At 48.2% G+C, this 20,604-nt stretch overlaps 1 protein-coding gene across 2 annotated transcripts in view; it reads left to right on the top strand.

Annotated features, from left to right (window-relative positions):
- The window catches only part of DNAH5 (dynein axonemal heavy chain 5), a 106,523-nt gene that overhangs the window by 57,067 nt on the left and 28,852 nt on the right, over nt 1–20,604 (top strand). For both annotated transcript variants that reach the window (XM_078868721.1, XM_078868720.1), the window contains exons 43-52: nt 410–651; nt 1,358–1,534; nt 2,075–2,279; nt 2,770–2,912; nt 3,705–3,839; nt 4,500–4,622; nt 5,358–5,571; nt 18,075–18,298; nt 19,777–19,975; nt 20,248–20,420. In XM_078868721.1, coding sequence (XP_078724847.1) covers nt 410–651; nt 1,358–1,534; nt 2,075–2,279; nt 2,770–2,912; nt 3,705–3,839; nt 4,500–4,622; nt 5,358–5,571; nt 18,075–18,298; nt 19,777–19,975; nt 20,248–20,420 — 1,835 coding nt within the window. The remainder of the gene's footprint in view (nt 1–409; nt 652–1,357; nt 1,535–2,074; nt 2,280–2,769; nt 2,913–3,704; nt 3,840–4,499; nt 4,623–5,357; nt 5,572–18,074; nt 18,299–19,776; nt 19,976–20,247; nt 20,421–20,604) is intronic.

The raw sequence follows: 20,604 nt of genomic DNA, 5'->3' as shown, positions 1-20,604 counted from the left end.
GGGAGCATAGGAGCAGTTGTTAATTTTCGCGATTAGGTTTAGGATATTGTTCATATTTGTGAATAAAGATAATTTAAAAAATTTCAGTTGCTGAGCACAAGCCGAAGCGTCCGTATTGCTAAGCGGCCGGCAGCGACGTGGTGAGGGATGCGTCACATGGCCCGCACAACTTGTGTGGCGTGGGGAGGCCGTTACCTGAGAGTGGATTGACAAAAGGGATGAGCATGTATGTGCAGAAGAACTTCAGAAAAGGGATGTGCTGGGAGGGAGTATCACGGCCAGCGACAGCAAACACTGACAATCCTACAGGAGATAAGGGCATAACCCTTTTTTTAAATTGGGCGAGGTTAAGACATTGACGCTCCCAATCCTCGCCCTCCCCCCGCCTCTCCCCCACGCCCCTTCACAGGCGAGCACATCTGGATCGTGCTGGACGGGCCGGTCGACGCCATCTGGATCGAGAATCTCAACTCGGTGCTTGACGACAACAAGACGCTGACTCTGGCCAACGGGGATCGCATCCCCATGGCACCCAACTGCAAGGTGGTGTTCGAGCCGCACAACATCGACAATGCGTCGCCCGCCACCGTCTCGCGCAACGGCATGGTGTTCATGAGCTCCTCCGTGCTCGACTGGAGCCCAATCCTGGAGGTGGGTGGTGATGGTTGTTGTGGTGGTGGAGCGGTTAATGCGCTGCGATACAAACCCTGCGACCCGGGTTTGATTCTCGCTAACGGCTAACGCCAGTGACGATTATCTGAACCGGTCCTGGGCCTCCCCTAGGTTGACTCAGTCTCAAATGAGTACCTGGTGCGGTGTGTAAACATCGCCGCTGGGGAGACAAAGGCGGCCAGGCGTGGTGCTGGCCACCCACCCCCTCGCGTGCCGTGCCGGCCTTCATAGGTGCTCGCTAACAGCACTTGCCCCAAGAGTCTGCTAAGGCTATACAGGGAATCTTTGTCTTTGGTGGTGCTGGTCGTTCCACGGGAAGGGGCGTGGACAGCGGTGTGGCGTGGTTGGCACGGGCCCTGGGTGTGAGCAATGATATGGGGCCCCCTGTCCAATTCCCGCCTCTGCGAAACTCAGTCCCTGGGACCTTCTCGCCCGTTTGCAGCTGCACCACCTGCACACGGGATAGCTGCACAATTGATGATGATGATGATAGGAGGTGGTTAATGACAATTGGATCATGAGGTAGGGGGATATATGGTAACAGGTCGAATGCACGTTATCAAGTGGCCATTTGTCAGCGTGCTGCTGCTGCTTGCACGGCAGCTTGCACTCGCCCACGCTCGCTCTGCCGCTGTTTGCCCGGCGCATTCACCCATTCATTTGGCATCCCGGTTGCGCCGCACAGGGCTGGCTCAAGCAGCGCTCGCCGCAGGAGAGGGAGACGCTGCGGAGCCTGTACGCGAAGTCTTTCCTGGAGCTGTACCGCTATGCGGCGCACTCGCTCTCCTTCAAGATGGACACCCTGGAGGCCTTCGTCATCGGGCAGAGCCTCAACATGCTGCAGGGCCTCATCCCCAGCAAGGTGACTTGGCGGCGACACGCCTCGTGTGCGCGATCCCTCCTACTACTACAACAACAACTACAGCCGCCATTTGCCACTGAGCGGCGGTGACATCATCACGGCGCCTGTGGCAGGCCAGGTGCACTTTGAGGCCACATGAAGTGTTGAAGGCTCGCCGATAGGTCACGGAACAGACCCAGCAGGTGCCCTGGGTTGACTGATATGAATGGCAGATGCCCCAGCTGTATCCCCAACTGTGCCAACTTGCTGTATTTTAGCCATGAGCGTCACTCCTCTGCCCTCCGTTGTTGTTGGAGGACGACTGCCTCCAACAGCTCAGTAGCAGCGTCCTTCACGAGCCTCCTCTACAGAGACCGATCTTGACACTGCTGGTACCAGTCGTCAGCAAGTCGACTCAGCTCCACATCCACCCGAACCGCAACAGCTCCATCTCGTGCCCATTTAGCCCCCTCTATCCAGTCAAGCAGAAGCTCCTCCTACGCACGCACACACGGACATGCTGATCGCACTGAGCTTCCACCGTCCGTGTCCTCCAAGCAGGATCACGGAGGAGAGGTAACGCCTGAGCACCTGGGCCGGCTCTACGTGTTTGCGCTCATGTGGAGCGTCTGCGCGTACCTGGAGCTCGACGACCGGCGCCGCATGGAGCTGTGGCTGCGCTCGCACGAGTCCATGCGGCTCGACCTGCCGGCGGTGTCACCGAACGGAGAGGACTCCATGTTCGACTACATGGTCGGCGCCGACGGTGAGCGCCGGCACGAGGGGGCGTTTTGTCCGCACCTTGACGGACCGAGCGACTTCGTTAAAGTTCAAGACCAAAAGCGGCGGCGGCGGCGGCAGCTGCAGCAGAATTGGTAGCAAGGAACGAGTGGGTTGGTGTCAGTGGAGAGTGGCAGCGTGCAGGTGGCGCAACTGCCCCGGTGCAGTTGCGCTTGCCTGCAGCCTCGAGAGCTATGTCGCCCATGGGTGTGAAAAACAGAATCAGAATATGTATTTATACTGCCAATGTTGTCCAAAAACAACATTGGCATTTATGAAGCAACTACGTGGAGCCGCATTGCCAGCATTAGCGCAGCACGCGAGGTTCGGCGCGGCGCGGGCAACGGTTGACGCGGCGGTGCGTCGTGGGAAACGGGGCGAGCCGGTGTTGCGAGCGGCGTTCCGCAGGTGACGCATGGTGTGGGGCGACCTCCTACCCCCCCCCCACCCCCTCCCCGTGGCGGTGCACGGCGCAGGGCAGTGGGTGCACTGGAGCTCGCGCGTGGAGGAGTACGCCTACCCCGGCGACCACACGCCCGAGTACAACTCCATCCTGGTGCCCAACGTGGACAACGTGCGCACGGACTTTCTCATCCATAACATCGCCAAGCAGGGCAAGGCGAGTGCCGGACAGCACCCACTTGACTGCCCCCCCCCGCCTCCCCACCTCTCTCACCGTGTGCTGTGAGGAAGGGACATTGCCTAAAACGTCACCTCTTGTTATACTTTCTTTTCTTTTTAAGGCCACTGTTATTGATGAATCTGTTGAGATTTTATTGTTTGTGTCACAGTTGCCCTGTACATCAATGGTGGCTCCTGTCTCCAGGTTGTGGAGGATACAAATGCCACCTTAGTATTCTAGTCCGACGTGGCATCTGCAGGTAGATTAATGGGAGGGCTGAAATGCAAGGCAATTGTGTGATGATTGATGGTGATGACGATTCACCAGTATTTCTTGTCAAGTCTCAGATTTACTTTATTCATTTTAAGTTTGCAGTGATCCTTCCTCCCTCTCCTCTGTCATCTCACTTCCCTTTACGGCATGTTGTCTCCGCCTCAACAATAAAGTCCTGCTTCTTACAAAGTCCGCAGTCAACCTATGTTCCATGGAAGGTCGTCGCCCTAAACCTTATAACACCACAGTCTATTTTAAAACTTTTGAGCGAGAACTAAGGGAGGAGGATGGTTGAGGTGGCTCCTCTTAGCTTTCCACAACGATGTTTTAAAGGGTGACATCAATTTAACATCACACCCAGTTCCCCGGTCAATCCGCACACATGCCTCATCCGATCCTGGAAACCCCTCACAATGGTGGTTTGTAGCCTCCTCAACCTGAAGCTGCGAGCTCACGACGATGTCGACTGGGATAGCTCACTCTGTCTGTAACGTCTTGACGTGTTTGCATGTGCAGAGCGTGCTGCTCATGGGCGAGCAGGGCACGGCCAAGACGGTGATGATCAAAGGATACCTGAGCAAGTACGACCCAGAGACGCACCTGGCCAAGAATCTCAACTTCTCATCGGCCACGACCCCGCTCATGTTCCAGGTGCGTTACCCATCCAGCTCCTCCCAGCACACCAACAACAGCAGCTGCCGTTCGCCTCTAAGTGGCAGTGACGTCACCACGGGGCTTGTGCCACGCCAGGTGCACTTTGAGGCCACGTGAAGTTTCATAGGCTCGCTGACAGGAGGTCACGGGATAAATATAGGTGCCATGGGTTGACTGGCTGAGACGACTGGCAGATGCATCGCCTGTGCCTCCAGCACATAATGGGTGCCCACACAAACTTCCCCTTTCACCCCTCCCTGAAAGAGGTGCTTCTTTTTTTATCATAAAAATGTAACCAATGTTTTAGCAACATGGGATGAAGTATGAGATACTGGGATATTGTCAAACTTGGCCTTGGAGGAACGGTGTTGACTCTGCAAACAACTTTGGGAGGTAGCAGAAAGAAGAAGGCCATGAGCAAATTGTGGCAGTATCAGCGGTATTGGCCGTGGTTACTCCCTCGTCGTAAAATTGCAGTTACATCGCCATTGCAATGTGTGGACAGAAATGGGAGTTTTAAAGAGGTTTTTCACACGGTCGTGGCTGTCACACGGCAGTGCTTTTAAAACTAGATGCCGCGAATGTCACTCCGGAGCTGCTTGTGTCTCATTCTCCCCTCTCGCCTTTGTCTCCTCCCCCCTCCTCATCGTCGCGCAGCGTACCATCGAGAGCTACGTCGACAAGAAAATGGGCACGACGTACGGACCGCCGGCCGGGAAGAAGCTGACCGTCTTCATCGACGACATCAACATGCCCATCATTAACGAGTGGGGCGACCAGGTGAGGCACGGAGCTCATTCGTTTGACTTTCCTTTGTCGGTTCGCAGACCATTGTCAATCCACTGATGGATAAAGGCCTCCCCACGTGGAGTCATTTACAGGGGCTTGTTTTGACCTCCGATTGACACAGTTGGCTACGTACGGTGCAAAAGAAGTTCAACGTATATACATACATGGACATATTTTACCACTCTGGTCAGTCTGGAATGGTGACGTCGGTAGTGAGCGAGGAGTGGTTCAGATGTCACTTGCCACTGATGTCAGCCATGGCAGGGAATTGAACTAAGGTCATCAGGGTCAAGGCACATTACGTGAACCGCTGTACCACCACTCCACCCCATGTCATGAGACAAATAATCCATTCACAAATATTGCGAAGCAGTGATAACGATAATTACTTATCTACGCAGGAAACCTAATATTTTGATATTTTTAAGGAGGGTCCTGCATTGTATGCTTTTAATATTAAGATGTTTTCAGCCAATTAACGAGTGTTCATGCATGTGGAAGGCTCAGCCCTCTGATCCCTGGACAAGCCTGGCAACCTCTTGAGTTTATCTATGAACTCCATCAATGATGCACGACAGAACGACGCGCTTGACAGCGCTGTGTCATTCCGGCGACCTGGTTGTGCCATCGGTAACGCGAGCATCTTAGGGGAGCGGCACAGCTCGGATGCGTGATGGGTGAGCGATTCCAAACGGGGCTTTGCGGCCCCATTGCCCATTGGTGCAGGTCACCAACGAGATCGTGCGGCAGCTGATGGAGCAGGGAGGTTTCTACAACCTCGAGAAGCCGGGCGAGTTCACCAACATCGTGGACGTGCAGTTCGTGGCGGCCATGATCCACCCGGGGGGCGGCCGCAACGACATCCCGCAGCGGCTGAAGCGGCAGCTGTCCATCTTCAACTGCACGCTGCCCTCCAACGCCTCCATCGACAAGATCTTTGGTATGCATGTACACGTTATGTTTAACTTTTTTTGCACGGTACGTAGCCAACCGTGCGGCTCTCTTGGTGAGCGAATCTCGGGTCCCCTCACTTGTTCATGCTTCCAGTTTGGACCAGCCTAGGAATCTGTTCCCCTGCCACGCTTACCCAGCCAACTCTAGTTTCATTAAATTACTCAATTGGGATGACACATCGCAATCATCGCCCCCCACCCCCCCTCTTTTGTGAAAACTTGGCAGGACTCTCCTGAAAAAGAGTCATGAGACAGAATGAAGGTTTCCTGGGTAAAACAAAAACATCTCGAGGTAATGTTTTGGTTTCAGTTGATTTGGTGGCCAAATTTAGTGGATAGGTCATGAGTGGCAAAATTCTGTGTGGCTGTTTCAGATGGTAGAATTTAATAAGGGTTACATGAAGAATGGCCAATTCAGAGGTGGCTAAATCAAGAGTGGCCAAAACAGCGGTGGCCAAATAATAAGAGGCCCAATGAAGATTGACAAAATCACGAGTTGGCCAAATAAAAAAGTGGCCAAATTAGTGGTGGCCAAATCAAGAGTGGCTAAGTCAAAAAGTGGCCAAATCAAAAATTGGCCAGATTAATAGTGGCCAAATGAAGTGTGGCCAAATCAGTGGTGACCAAATTAGTGGTGGCCAAATCAGAAGTGGACAAATTAGTGGTGCTGTTGTATATGTTGGGTGTGAAAATTTTGATGTGTTGTATGCGTGCGTGGGTGAAATTATTATGTTGTATATGTGGGTTATGAATATTCAGTGAAAATAATAATAATCAATCGAAATTTGGCCAAAGGTGTAATTATCCGGAAATACTTTAATCCATGTAATTACGCACATTTAATTATGCCAATTCGAGAGGTAATTGTAGTAATTATGCGAGTGGGTGTAATTATGATAATGCAAGTCGTTATGATAACCAGACTCCGCCTCGGTGACGAGGGTGGGTTATCGATCGGAATAAGGCAATTAATCGTATGCAGTTATGCAGGTGTGGTGTAAGTATACAAGATTAACTTAGATTAACTCGGCCTCGTTGTCTAGGTTCGTCTCATTCTCGCTTATTTAGGTCCCCGGTTCGCCCCGTTATCGCTTTAACATTTACTAAGTATGTGTTAGTGTGTTTATTAAGGTCACCAAGTTCAGATCTCAACGCAGAAGCAGATCTTATGCATAGTTCAGGAAAGAATCACACAACCACTTCTGTATTAATCAATTTATTACTAATTCAACCTCAACTATGATATAGTATGCGAACTCTCAATCCCGGAACGTCAACACGGCATCAATACAGTATCATCAATGATTGTCTGATTTCACTTGACAACGGCACATGGATCCCGCGTAACGCGATGGTTGTTAGTGAGAGAGAGTCGTTAAAACATGCAAATACTATGCTAAGAAAACCTTAACGTTAATGAATGGTTATACTTGAAAGATTATACGGCGATAAAACACAATCAAAAACAGTTATTGTTCTTAAAGGCACCAATCTCAACGGATACATCGGCAGGTTATCTGACAACAGAATGCTCGGAGTAAAGGCCTGCAACGGCGCTCCTTTTCCGAAGATCTGCTGGGAATTTAAGCGATTAAGAGTACAGTCCACTAAATATTAAAGATAATACTCTTATAAATGACGGATGGCCATCACTCGGTCTCGAGTTTTTCTTCACAGCCACGGATGGCTTATGGGTTCGAGTGGGTTTGAGTGGTAAGAGTTGTCTTCAATAGTCAGTGTTCGGAGTCGGTTCTTTATGTCAAACAGACGCCAGGTGGTCGTGTGGTGAGGGGGCGGTGCGCGTCATACGTATTAGTCGCTCCTCTGTCGCCGTGGGGAATTGGTTGGATGCCTGTTGATACGCTGTCGTAGTTCGGAACCCGGTCGGTAGGTGGCGCCCGCAGCTCGCTCGCAGCGCACCGTCGTCCTCTCGTCACCAGACCGCGACCCTGGCTGCCAGCAGGGGCCTCTGACGCGGCAGGTTGAGCTGTCAAGCGGGTCTTGCCCGCCTGCAGAGGAGACGGGGAGCCGCTCGAGTCGAGCCCCGAGAGCCAGCTGAACTCGGCTGAGTCCCAGAAGCTGAAGAGTCGAGCCGACCCGTTAGTCGCACTCGTGATGAGTTGACTCCTGGTCGAACTCGGCTGATGAGTCGAGCCGACCCTTCCGGTCGAGCTCGCTCATGAGTCGACCCGTTGGTCGCCCTCGTGATGAGTTGACTCTCCTGGTCCAACTGGTTTCCAATGCTCAGGGTCCTTTCTTTTATGCCGAAAAATCCCTTTGGGTCCTGCCCACAAGGCGGGGTTTTCTTTTGATTTACTGTGTCAGGATCTGTCCGTGTGTAGGTGTGTTCATGTGTGTGTCCGTACGTCCGTGTGCTTGTGTGCATCACCCACGGCATTTTCCGTTGTCATACTCCCTCCATAAAATCCATGAGCAAACAATCAGATGTTACAAATTGCCTCGAAGTCGTCTCTCTGTCTGGCCTCCTTCATGAACCAAAACACAGACGTTACAAATCGTCTCATAGGCACCTCTGTTCGTGTTGCACGACCTGGAGGGAGGGGCACACTCCCTCCGATCCTCACAGCACACAAAGACATGGTTAAAAAGTTTTAAATTAACATTTGTCCCTTACCATTTCCCAGTTATGATTCTGTATGTAACCTCAGGTGTGTCGTTTCCATCGTGGTGCTTGACTCAAGTGGAGGTGCCTCCCCGAGCACATACACACTCCCATCCCGTGCTGCGGGGATACAAAGACGGCCGGGATCTCCCTTTCTCTCCGACCCTGGGTTTAACATCGCTCTTTATTATGTACTTTATTTCGACCTGGTGGTGATTTATCCCGCTATCCTGGCTTTTCATAAGTTTTACTTTTGTCTTTCATGCATAGGCTTATTATTATTAATTTATTTCCGATATCTTAGGTTAAGGGGTAAGTTTCTTGATCCTAGGAATTCGTATTCCTTGGTGTCTGCATGGTTATATAAGCGGAATATAGTTGACGGTGAATAGCGTTAACATTGATGTTATGTACGATATTATGTATTGTGATGTCTTTAACTTAACTTGTTGGTCAGGCTTCACTGACATGAAGTTGTATTTCATAGCCTGGCAGTCTTTGCCTCACTCTGTCTCTGCTCGCCGGTGTTGTTGCTGTCCAGCTGACGCCGTCAACTCAAGGCCTCATTAATTTCCGTCACTCCTTGTAGGTGAGGGCGGTTGAACCTTGGAGTCAGTTCTGGTTTTTGTCTGCTTGCTTTTTCTGATGTCCCCTGACCCCGGGAGTTATCATTCCTACTTTATGGCCTGTCGAAGCCCGACTCGCTGTTGTTGGCTTGGTGTGTTGTTCCCGGCTTTTTGCTTACGTTTGCAGTTCGCCGTGCTCTTAATTTCCTTCCCTCTTCAACCTTATATCGACTATTCGCTCCTGTCTGGGTGCGATTCAATTTTGACTTAGGAAGGTTCTGATTGTCATATGCTTTGGGTCGAGTTGTATATTAAAGTATGGAAATAACATTTCATATTGACTTAATGATGGTGATGGTTCAGTAGGCGTAACTTGTGGCCTGGTTTAATTGGAGTGGGTGTGAATATCAATAACTTTAGCCTACCCTGTTGTTAAATTCTGATTTTAACGTTGCTTTAATAGCAATACAGAATAATTGAGCTTTCCGACTTAACTAGGCGAACACGAACTTTTGGTGACCTCCGCAGCCTTGTTATTCAGCTGAGTCTGCATCCTTGATATACAACGCTCTTATTCGTCTCACTGTGGTCATCCAACCTTCTTAACTTCAGGTCAAAGGCCCCCTCACGGTTCAGCCGGGCAGGGTTGTTAATCAGCTCCCTCCCCTGTGCACACAGCGTTGCTGACCCACTTCATTTGACCACTCACCCTGGATTTAATAATTTAATTCCTTAAAACCATGCAGGATGGTTGGCTTTTTGCCTTAATTATGTCTGGCTGACTCTCCCACTGTCTCTGCCGCCTGCACGGGTGACATATGCCCGTTCATCAGGCCCCCTCCTTCCTTGAAGCAAGGTTGCAAATTCTGTCATCCTAGCCCTCCTCCAGTTCATTACTTAACAACACCTGGTGTTTTGCAGTTTGCTGCTTTTTGGGGTGTTTTCATTCATTATATATCAATGATGATAATATATAAAAATATCAAGTTTGGAAGAAGGGTTAGGATACAACATTCCGCCCTTTTAAAAATGGCCAGTGGTCAAATGGCCACGGGTTATTTTTAAAAAAATGTATACCCTTCTTCCATCATGAACCATCGATTGTCCTCAAGTTTTGCTGCTATTTCCTTACAACGCGCGCGTACGTGTCACAACTTAACATGGTTATATGTGACAAGAGAGAGGAGGAAAAAAAAAATTCTAAAGGAAGGTAACACGATAAGGGAGGGAGAAATTATTCTATTGACTACGTGTTATAGGAGATATCGTTAAAAAGATAGTTTCTACGGTTATTCTTGGGTGGCATCATCAGGCCTTGGCTCCCTTCTAGCTTGGCAAGGTACGTTAGCAGGAGCGTGAGCAGGAGGGCTGCCATTTCCTGGAAAACATGTTACATATTATCGTAGTGTGATATGCCCATTAGTTTAGTTCCCCAGAGATTGGTGTTTTATTCTGAGTTAATTTTTTTATGTCCTAAGGTTAAGTGTACTATGCACTTAAGCTTCCTGGAATTCGTATTCTTTAGTTTTTATTTTTTTTGGAAGGTCGTGTAGGTAGGAAACATATAATAATAGGAAAAAAAAAATATTATTGTTTGTTGGTTAATTATCTTTGTTAAGTTTCTACTTCTCGGTACGGAAAACGTTAAGAAACGCGAAGTTTCAACCGTTATTTATTCTGCCCTTATCTGTATCTCTAGATGTCTTGGGAGGCTAGTCCATACATCTTTTGTCCATTTGGATGTCCATGACCTCTTTGTGACTGAACTCTCAACACTTTAACCGCCCTCCATGTTTCATGGATTCCTGGTGTTCTTGTGAGGAGAAGTGAGTTGTTTTCATTAATTAATTAAAAAAAAAAAGATATATATATAAATTAAAAAAATTATTATATTTTTTTTGAATTGTTCTTAATTAAAAAAAAAAATAGACACAACAATCCGGCCGTTTGAAAATTATCATCAGGGGTCGATTTGGCCACTGGCGAATTTCCAAACCAAGTAAATGCCCCTTTTTTTGTGTTATGAATCTATAAGCCACCCTCACTCTCGGCGGTTATTTCTTACGACGCGCGCATATGTATCACCATCGTAACATGGTTACTTTGAAATAAGCAAAAAAAAAATAAAACACCACGTTAAACATCGGTACTAATCCATAACGCATTCCTTCCAAAGCGCGCATGTATCACAATCTTAACAAGATTACATTTGAAATAAACAAAAAAAAACCCCACAAAACTTGAACATCGATATCACCAGTTACATGGTTCTCATCCCTCATAACTCCGACGGATATTAATTTTTCCCTGTTTTTGTTAAATCCTGGGAAACGCTATGTAGCGGTTTCGAACGCATTTTTGCGTTATTTCCCTCCTGTTACATCCTGGCAATCTTTTTACCAAGTTCTGAGTGTCTGGTTTACCACTTATCACTTTGATCATTCGATCACGGTTTTCCGGTTCGTTTTTGTAATTTCCCCTCTCACTCTCTCGCGTCGTGGGAGTGTGGGGTGTAAAATTGTGCTGCACATAATCAGAATTCGCGCACACAACCAACTTCTCTACTCCGTCATCACTGGCATTCGCTCTCTCTGCGATTACATGCACATTTGCCGAGTCAGTGTGTCGATTTAATTCTGTCCCTCGTAATGTTGCCCTCTTTGTTTTTACGAGTGTGTTGGATTCCAACACCATTCCCGATACGTCATGGACATTCGTCTCCATTTTAGCACTCCGACCCACATAAATTTTGGTTTCCCTTGGATATTTTCCATTCAAAGGCTCATGCCTGCGCTCCTCAGGGCGTGTCCCTGCTGTCGGTTTTTGTACTGTCCGATCACGCTTCAATGCAACCCTGTCCTTGTATTCGATCCGCGCGTCATTTACGGGAGTACTGTCCACGCCTTTGCCCGCCCTGTCACCTGCAGCCTGCCTGTATTCCTCATTGATCTCAGGGTTTAATACCTCGGCGGGTGGGGCGCGCGTTGGCCGCTCGCTCGCGCTCACTGTGGGTTGTTTATCATGTCTTTGGACCGCATTCTGTGTCATTCCTCTATTCCCTCCTGGTATAGCCGGTGGAGGAATTGGTCGGAATTGGATCAATTGTGTTTGACCTCCCATCCTGCGATTCCTCTGAATGTTCGCATCCATACCTCCGCGGTCTGTGTAACCCCTTCCCGCTAGGTCGTTATCTTGCCATCTCTGTGCGTAATTTTGGCCTCGTGTGTGTCGTGGCATGGGGTGTTGGTATGGTTCTGTTCCGAACCTCCCCCTCCTGCGATTCCTCTGAATGTCCGGCTTTGTGCCGCTCTCATCCTCGTGCCAACCTCTCTCTGGGTTATTTTGCCATGTGTGCGTGTTTGTTTGCTCCGTCCTGCATTGTGGGACTGCTCGGTGATTTTTATTCCTCTCTGAGAGGCTGGGTTCTTTATCCCTCTCTCTGTGTTCTGGATCCGAATTATGATTCTTAGCTCTGTATAACCATGCCATGTACGCCTTGCTCTCTATGCGGCGTAAGGATGCGGTTTCTGGATTCAAAACCATTCTTACCCTTTCGGTAATCTCTGGGCTCAAGGATTCAAAAAACATAATTTTGAACATTTTATCTCCTTCGTGGTATTGATTCACATCGCCTGCGTAATACGCTCTTTTAAATTGTACGAGGTAGTCACGTGGATCTTGGTCCATGCCCTGGGTCATCGATTTTACAGCATAAAACCCCTCAGTGAGTGTCGAATATTCTCCAAACTTCCGAATCACTGCCAGGCTCAGTTGTTTAAAATCATTTCTAACCTTGTGTGGTAGTGACTTTACCCATGGGATAGAACCTTTATTTAAGCTTCGTTTCAACAAACTCGCTTTTTCATCCCGTCTCATCAACCCTCTAATCATTGCCTCCTCTTCCACTGTCGCGATATGTGTGTGGATATCCATGGACTTATTGTGGGGGTCAAAATCGGGAATTCTGACTAGAGCCTTGTCCATCAATTTAAGGGTTTTATTGTTGAAAAAGTATTCCGAAAGTTGATCGCCGTCAGCGTCATCATCAAACAAGTTATCCTCAGGCAATCTGTCACTTTTATATGTTCTGCGTGGGGCGTGATTAAGCGGTGTGCATTTTCTGTGTGCGTGCCCAGTGCCGTGTCGCTCGTGTTGCCATTTCCCTTCAGTTTTTGCCTCTGCCCTTAGCGGAGCACGTCCCGTCAACTTTACTTTAACATTTTGCTTCCCTCTATCTGTGAAGTTGTCAATCTCACATGTTTTTGTTTGCATATGTATCTCTCCATCCCTTCTCTCGAATGAGTGTGATTTAATGTTACTTCCATATTTATTCTGTGGATACACGTCTGTGAGTTTCGCTGGTGTCGCGAGCCCTGATTTCTCCTCCCTTACGATGGTGTGAGGACATTTTCCCTCGTTTATTAGAGACGATTTCTCTCCTGTTTCCTTTCCAAATTTTCCTTTATTCCACCATCCCTGACTGTATGCCTGTGTGAGGAGGAATGAGTCCTGTCCTGCCTTCTCTGCAGCTTTTGCATCGTGTTCGCCTTCGTTACCTTTTATCCAGTCAATTAGTTTCCTCCGAGGTGTGTTCGTGTTATCGATACAGCTCCCTCCCCATATGTCTCTCTGACTGTACTGCTTTGTAACAGATTGGTCGGTACGTTTTAATACGAGCTCCCCGTACCCCGTCACCCATTCAAAAATTATTCTTAATCCTATCATCTCAAGTGGCAGGAGTTACTTTGACATTCCTTTTCAGAGTACTTATACACAATTGTATCACAGGATGCGTCAGTTCAACTCGAGCAAATAATTTCAGCCCAGCTGTCTTTGTTATACTCTGCTACTCTGGTATTTCCCTTCAGAGCGCGTGTATACCCCCGTTTATAATCACAAGGCAACGTTAGTTCACACCACTTTGATTAACACAACAGTGATTCGTTCCTGAATTCATGCATAAACTGTCTGCGAGAAATCCCGGGCGACGCCCCCATTATGTTGTATATGTTGGGTGTGAAAATTTTGATGTGTTGTATGCGTGCGTGGGTGAAATTATTATGTTGTATATGTGGGTTATGAATATTCAGTGAAAATAATAATAATCAATCGAAATTTGGCCAAAGGTGTAATTATCCGGAAATACTTTAATCCATGTAATTACGCACATTTAATTATGCCAATTCGAGAGGTAATTGTAGTAATTATGCGAGTGGGTGTAATTATGATAATGCAAGTCGTTATGATAACCAGACTCCGCCTCGGTGACGAGGGTGGGTTATCGATCGGAATAAGGCAATTAATCGTATGCAGTTATGCAGGTGTGGTGTAAGTATACAAGATTAACTTAGATTAACTCGGCCTCGTTGTCTAGGTTCGTCTCATTCTCGCTTATTTAGGTCCCCGGTTCGCCCCGTTATCGCTTTAACATTTACTAAGTATGTGTTAGTGTGTTTATTAAGGTCACCAAGTTCAGATCTCAACGCAGAAGCAGATCTTATGCATAGTTCAGGAAAGAATCACACAACCACTTCTGTATTAATCAATTTATTACTAATTCAACCTCAACTATGATATAGTATGCGAACTCTCAATCCCGGAACGTCAACACGGCATCAATACAGTATCATCAATGATTGTCTGATTTCACTTGACAACGGCACATGGATCCCGCGTAACGCGATGGTTGTTAGTGAGAGAGAGTCGTTAAAACATGCAAATACTATGCTAAGAAAACCTTAACGTTAATGAATGGTTATACTTGAAAGATTATACGGCGATAAAACACAATCAAAAACAGTTATTGTTCTTAAAGGCACCAATCTCAACGGATACATCGGCAGGTTATCTGACAACAGAATGCTCGGAGTAAAGGCCTGCAACGGCGCTCCTTTTCCGAAGATCTGCTGGGAATTTAAGCGATTAAGAGTACAGTCCACTAAATATTAAAGATAATACTCTTATAAATGACGGATGGCCATCACTCGGTCTCGAGTTTTTCTTCACAGCCACGGATGGCTTATGGGTTCGAGTGGGTTTGAGTGGTAAGAGTTGTCTTCAATAGTCAGTGTTCGGAGTCGGTTCTTTATGTCAAACAGACGCCAGGTGGTCGTGTGGTGAGGGGGCGGTGCGCGTCATACGTATTAGTCGCTCCTCTGTCGCCGTGGGGAATTGGTTGGATGCCTGTTGATACGCTGTCGTAGTTCGGAACCCGGTCGGTAGGTGGCGCCCGCAGCTCGCTCGCAGCGCACCGTCGTCCTCTCGTCACCAGACCGCGACCCTGGCTGCCAGCAGGGGCCTCTGACGCGGCAGGTTGAGCTGTCAAGCGGGTCTTGCCCGCCTGCAGAGGAGACGGGGAGCCGCTCGAGTCGAGCCCCGAGAGCCAGCTGAACTCGGCTGAGTCCCAGAAGCTGAAGAGTCGAGCCGACCCGTTAGTCGCACTCGTGATGAGTTGACTCCTGGTCGAACTCGGCTGATGAGTCGAGCCGACCCTTCCGGTCGAGCTCGCTCATGAGTCGACCCGTTGGTCGCCCTCGTGATGAGTTGACTCTCCTGGTCCAACTGGTTTCCAATGCTCAGGGTCCTTTCTTTTATGCCGAAAAATCCCTTTGGGTCCTGCCCACAAGGCGGGGTTTTCTTTTGATTTACTGTGTCAGGATCTGTCCGTGTGTAGGTGTGTTCATGTGTGTGTCCGTACGTCCGTGTGCTTGTGTGCATCACCCACGGCATTTTCCGTTGTCATACTCCCTCCATAAAATCCATGAGCAAACAATCAGATGTTACAAATTGCCTCGAAGTCGTCTCTCTGTCTGGCCTCCTTCATGAACCAAAACACAGACGTTACAAATCGTCTCATAGGCACCTCTGTTCGTGTTGCACGACCTGGAGGGAGGGGCACACTCCCTCCGATCCTCACAGCACACAAAGACATGGTTAAAAAGTTTTAAATTAACATTTGTCCCTTACCATTTCCCAGTTATGATTCTGTATGTAACCTCAGGTGTGTCGTTTCCATCGTGGTGCTTGACTCAAGTGGAGGTGCCTCCCCGAGCACATACACACTCCCATCCCGTGCTGCGGGGATACAAAGACGGCCGGGATCTCCCTTTCTCTCCGACCCTGGGTTTAACATCGCTCTTTATTATGTACTTTATTTCGACCTGGTGGTGATTTATCCCGCTATCCTGGCTTTTCATAAGTTTTACTTTTGTCTTTCATGCATAGGCTTATTATTATTAATTTATTTCCGATATCTTAGGTTAAGGGGTAAGTTTCTTGATCCTAGGAATTCGTATTCCTTGGTGTCTGCATGGTTATATAAGCGGAATATAGTTGACGGTGAATAGCGTTAACATTGATGTTATGTACGATATTATGTATTGTGATGTCTTTAACTTAACTTGTTGGTCAGGCTTCACTGACATGAAGTTGTATTTCATAGCCTGGCAGTCTTTGCCTCACTCTGTCTCTGCTCGCCGGTGTTGTTGCTGTCCAGCTGACGCCGTCAACTCAAGGCCTCATTAATTTCCGTCACTCCTTGTAGGTGAGGGCGGTTGAACCTTGGAGTCAGTTCTGGTTTTTGTCTGCTTGCTTTTTCTGATGTCCCCTGACCCCGGGAGTTATCATTCCTACTTTATGGCCTGTCGAAGCCCGACTCGCTGTTGTTGGCTTGGTGTGTTGTTCCCGGCTTTTTGCTTACGTTTGCAGTTCGCCGTGCTCTTAATTTCCTTCCCTCTTCAACCTTATATCGACTATTCGCTCCTGTCTGGGTGCGATTCAATTTTGACTTAGGAAGGTTCTGATTGTCATATGCTTTGGGTCGAGTTGTATATTAAAGTATGGAAATAACATTTCATATTGACTTAATGATGGTGATGGTTCAGTAGGCGTAACTTGTGGCCTGGTTTAATTGGAGTGGGTGTGAATATCAATAACTTTAGCCTACCCTGTTGTTAAATTCTGATTTTAACGTTGCTTTAATAGCAATACAGAATAATTGAGCTTTCCGACTTAACTAGGCGAACACGAACTTTTGGTGACCTCCGCAGCCTTGTTATTCAGCTGAGTCTGCATCCTTGATATACAACGCTCTTATTCGTCTCACTGTGGTCATCCAACCTTCTTAACTTCAGGTCAAAGGCCCCCTCACGGTTCAGCCGGGCAGGGTTGTTAATCAGCTCCCTCCCCTGTGCACACAGCGTTGCTGACCCACTTCATTTGACCACTCACCCTGGATTTAATAATTTAATTCCTTAAAACCATGCAGGATGGTTGGCTTTTTGCCTTAATTATGTCTGGCTGACTCTCCCACTGTCTCTGCCGCCTGCACGGGTGACATATGCCCGTTCATCAGGCCCCCTCCTTCCTTGAAGCAAGGTTGCAAATTCTGTCATCCTAGCCCTCCTCCAGTTCATTACTTAACAACACCTGGTGTTTTGCAGTTTGCTGCTTTTTGGGGTGTTTTCATTCATTATATATCAATGATGATAATATATAAAAATATCAAGTTTGGAAGAAGGGTTAGGATACAACAGTGCCCAAATCAAGAGTAGCCTAATTAGTGGTGGCCAAAGCATAAGTAGCCAAATGAAGAGCGGCCAATTCAGAGGCGACTAAATCATAAGTGGCCAAATCAGTGGTGGCCAAATCAAGAGTGGCCTAATCAAAAAGTGACAATATCAATGGTAGCCAAATCATTAGTGGCCAAATATGTGGTGGCCAAATTGTGAGTGACCAAATAAAGAGCGACCAAATCAGTCGTGGCTAAATCATGAGTGGTGAAATGAAGAGTGGCCAAATCAAAAGTGGTCAAATTATGTGGCCAAATCAAGAGTGGCCAAGTCAGGGATGCCAAATTAGGGTTGTCCAAATGAAAGTTTGCCAAAGATACACAGCTTGTCAGAAACATGTTTACTTGTTTATGCTGGAACCCATTGGCCAATCTACCACCAATTCACCCTGCGCTGCGGGCAGTGCATTGCCTGCCATCAACTCACACTGACAAAGTGTGGTGAAATATGGCCTGCGGAACATGGGGGGAGGCTATCCTGCATATAGGATGATCACAAGTGAAAACCAACAAAGTGATACAATTAACAACATTTTTGCAAACGTGTGCGACATTGCGCATTTTATTTGCGAAACCTGGCTTTGTCTCAGCTGGAAGCCCAGTCCCGGGATTCAAACCTAAACATTGAGCCATTCTGATTCAGTGCCGCCCATCCTGCCCCCTCTGACCCCCTGGCGCTTGACGATGATAATGATGACTGAGCGTCGCTGCCTGCCGCCACCGCCGACGCAGGTGTGATCGGCACGGGGCACTACAGCGCAGCGCGCGGCTTCGCGGAGGGCGTGCGTGCCCTGGCGGCCCAGCTCGTGCCGGCCACACGCCGCCTCTGGCAGCTCACCAAGATCAAGATGCTGCCGACGCCGGCCAAGTTCCACTACGTGTTCAACCTGCGCGACCTCTCGCGCATCTGGCAGGGCCTGCTCAACACCACAGCCGATGTCGTGTCCTCGCCGGAGGTGATTCCAGGCTTGCGGCTCTCCCCGCTTCTTTACGCACTTTTTAGCTATTCAATTTTGTTTGTCAATGTCCATGCGTGTGATCCATACGTTAAATCAGGTCATGCACACCATATACATATGTTTATGTTTTTAGTGTGTGACAAGTTTGTGTCACTTTTCAGTTATATATGTATGTATGTTGAACTTTTTTCGTACCGTACATAGCCAACCGTGCTAATCGCCTCTTCATTTCATCATTTCCATCCCGATATGCCTTCAATAACTGCGCAGAGTATGTGTATACATCTACATTTCCCAATTATATCCATCAAATAATGATTTTATTTTAATGAGCACAATTTGAATAATAATATTATTTATTATCTTCCTACGCTTGTTTACCCAGGAAAGCCCCACTAAGTCTCATGACTCTTTCAGGAGGGTCCTCCCATATTTTTGTAGTAGAAAGGCGATGATTGCCACGTATATTCCAACGAAGTAACGATTTTGTAAGTAAAGATAGTTATTGCACACTCGAAATGAAGGACGTGGGCAGGTGCTCCAAATCGAGGGCAAGCACATTTATTTATTGTGGTTAATATTAATCTTGGGAAGAACCGCACCGTCACTCTGTAAAATGCAACAACACGTGTGTTACAACCAGCCTTGCTCCCGAGCTGCCATTAACCATGTGACTGGTATATCCGCGTGGTCCTTCAATAACCCTTTCTCTTAAACCCAATTCTACTACTGATAAACCATCTTTGTCTTTGACAATCACATTTGCACATCACTATTCGACTATTACTTTAATCCTAAGCTGTATGTCTATCTATACCCTCCACTTATATCGGTATATTACACCCATTATATGTACTGTATGTGTACAGTATACGTACTGTATCTCACCATTGTACAGCTTACTACTTTACATGTGTTCTATTCTCAATAGCATTGCAAGTAGTCATACTCTGGGTACATGGGCATGGTTATAGACTAAACAGTATTAGAGTTAGAGAATTACAATGACAGTAACTAATTACAGTGCGTCATCCCTTTACAATGCACAGTGCTAAAACGCCTCTAATTGCATATATCACAAACGAACAATTCAAAGCCAAGCTTAAAGTCTAGAACAAGTCTAGAATAAGTCCAGAACATTTATATAACGATCAAAAACAACCTTTGGGTCCTTTACCTGTCAAATGCAACAACGCGTGTGTTACAACCAGCCTTGCTCCCGAGCCGCCATTAACCATGTGACTGGTATATCCGCGCGGTCATTCAATAACCCAGCCAGCCACCTACAGGCCCGACTCAGTCATCACATGCTGCTGTACACACATGCATTGATGCACTGCACAGCACATCAGGACTTTCACAGAACCACACTTTACTCTCTTGCTGCACAAGGACATACTTTAAAGAGTGATCCATTCCTAATGTGCCACATAGTACCGCAGTTGAACTTTGCCCCGTGACCCGACCGTCCGCAGCTGCTGCTTCGTCTCTTCAAGCACGAGTGCGAGCGGGTCATCGCCGACCGCTTCACATGCGCCGAAGATACCGACTGGTTCGAGGAGCGGCTGGCAGCCGTGGCCAGCGAGGAGCTGGGCGCAGCGGCGGGGGAGGCCCTGGCGGTGGGGGAGAGGGCCTTTTTCGTGGATTTCCTCCGCGACGCCCCGGAGGCCACGGGTACGTGCATGGCGGGGCCTGACAAGCTCAGATTTGTTTTTTGTTTTTTTCACTTTATTTGGCTGATTCCAGCTCCGAGCAAGTTAAGACAGATTGGCGGAGCGATCATGGTGCACCGCGGCGCCCGGGTGACACCAGCGGTGGTGAAGAGCACGGGGTCACAGGTCGCGTAACCCAGAAGCAGAGACAGGGCCTCCACACTCGGGTGATATCTGCTTCGGTTCATGTCGCTCTGAACAAATGAAACTGAATCACTTCGGCGTGTCCCGCAGGCGATGAGCCAGAGGATGCCGACTTCGACATGCCCAAGATCTACGAGCCAATCGCGTCGTACGACGAGCTGCGCGACCGCCTCAACTTCTTCCTGCAGCAGTACAACGAGAGCGTGCGTGGAGCCCGCATGGACCTCGTGTTCTTCACAGACGCCATGCTGCACCTGGTCAAGGTGCGGTGGTGGGCCACGGGCGCGTGTGTCCGCATGTCTGTACACGGACGTGTGTGTACGCGTCCGTGTGTCTGTACACGGATGTGTTCGTACGCGCACGCACACGCAGGCGCACGTCCACTACGGTAGAAGTGGCCGGGCCGGATCAGGGGAGCCAATGGCAGGATGAGAACAATGAGTTAGC

This window comes from Lampetra fluviatilis, chromosome 26, assembly GCF_964198595.1.
Source record: "Lampetra fluviatilis chromosome 26, kcLamFluv1.1, whole genome shotgun sequence".
NCBI lineage: Eukaryota > Metazoa > Chordata > Hyperoartia > Petromyzontiformes > Petromyzontidae > Lampetra > Lampetra fluviatilis.
Note: the sequence above shows the minus strand (reverse complement) of the source record. Positions and strands in the feature narration are given on the sequence as shown.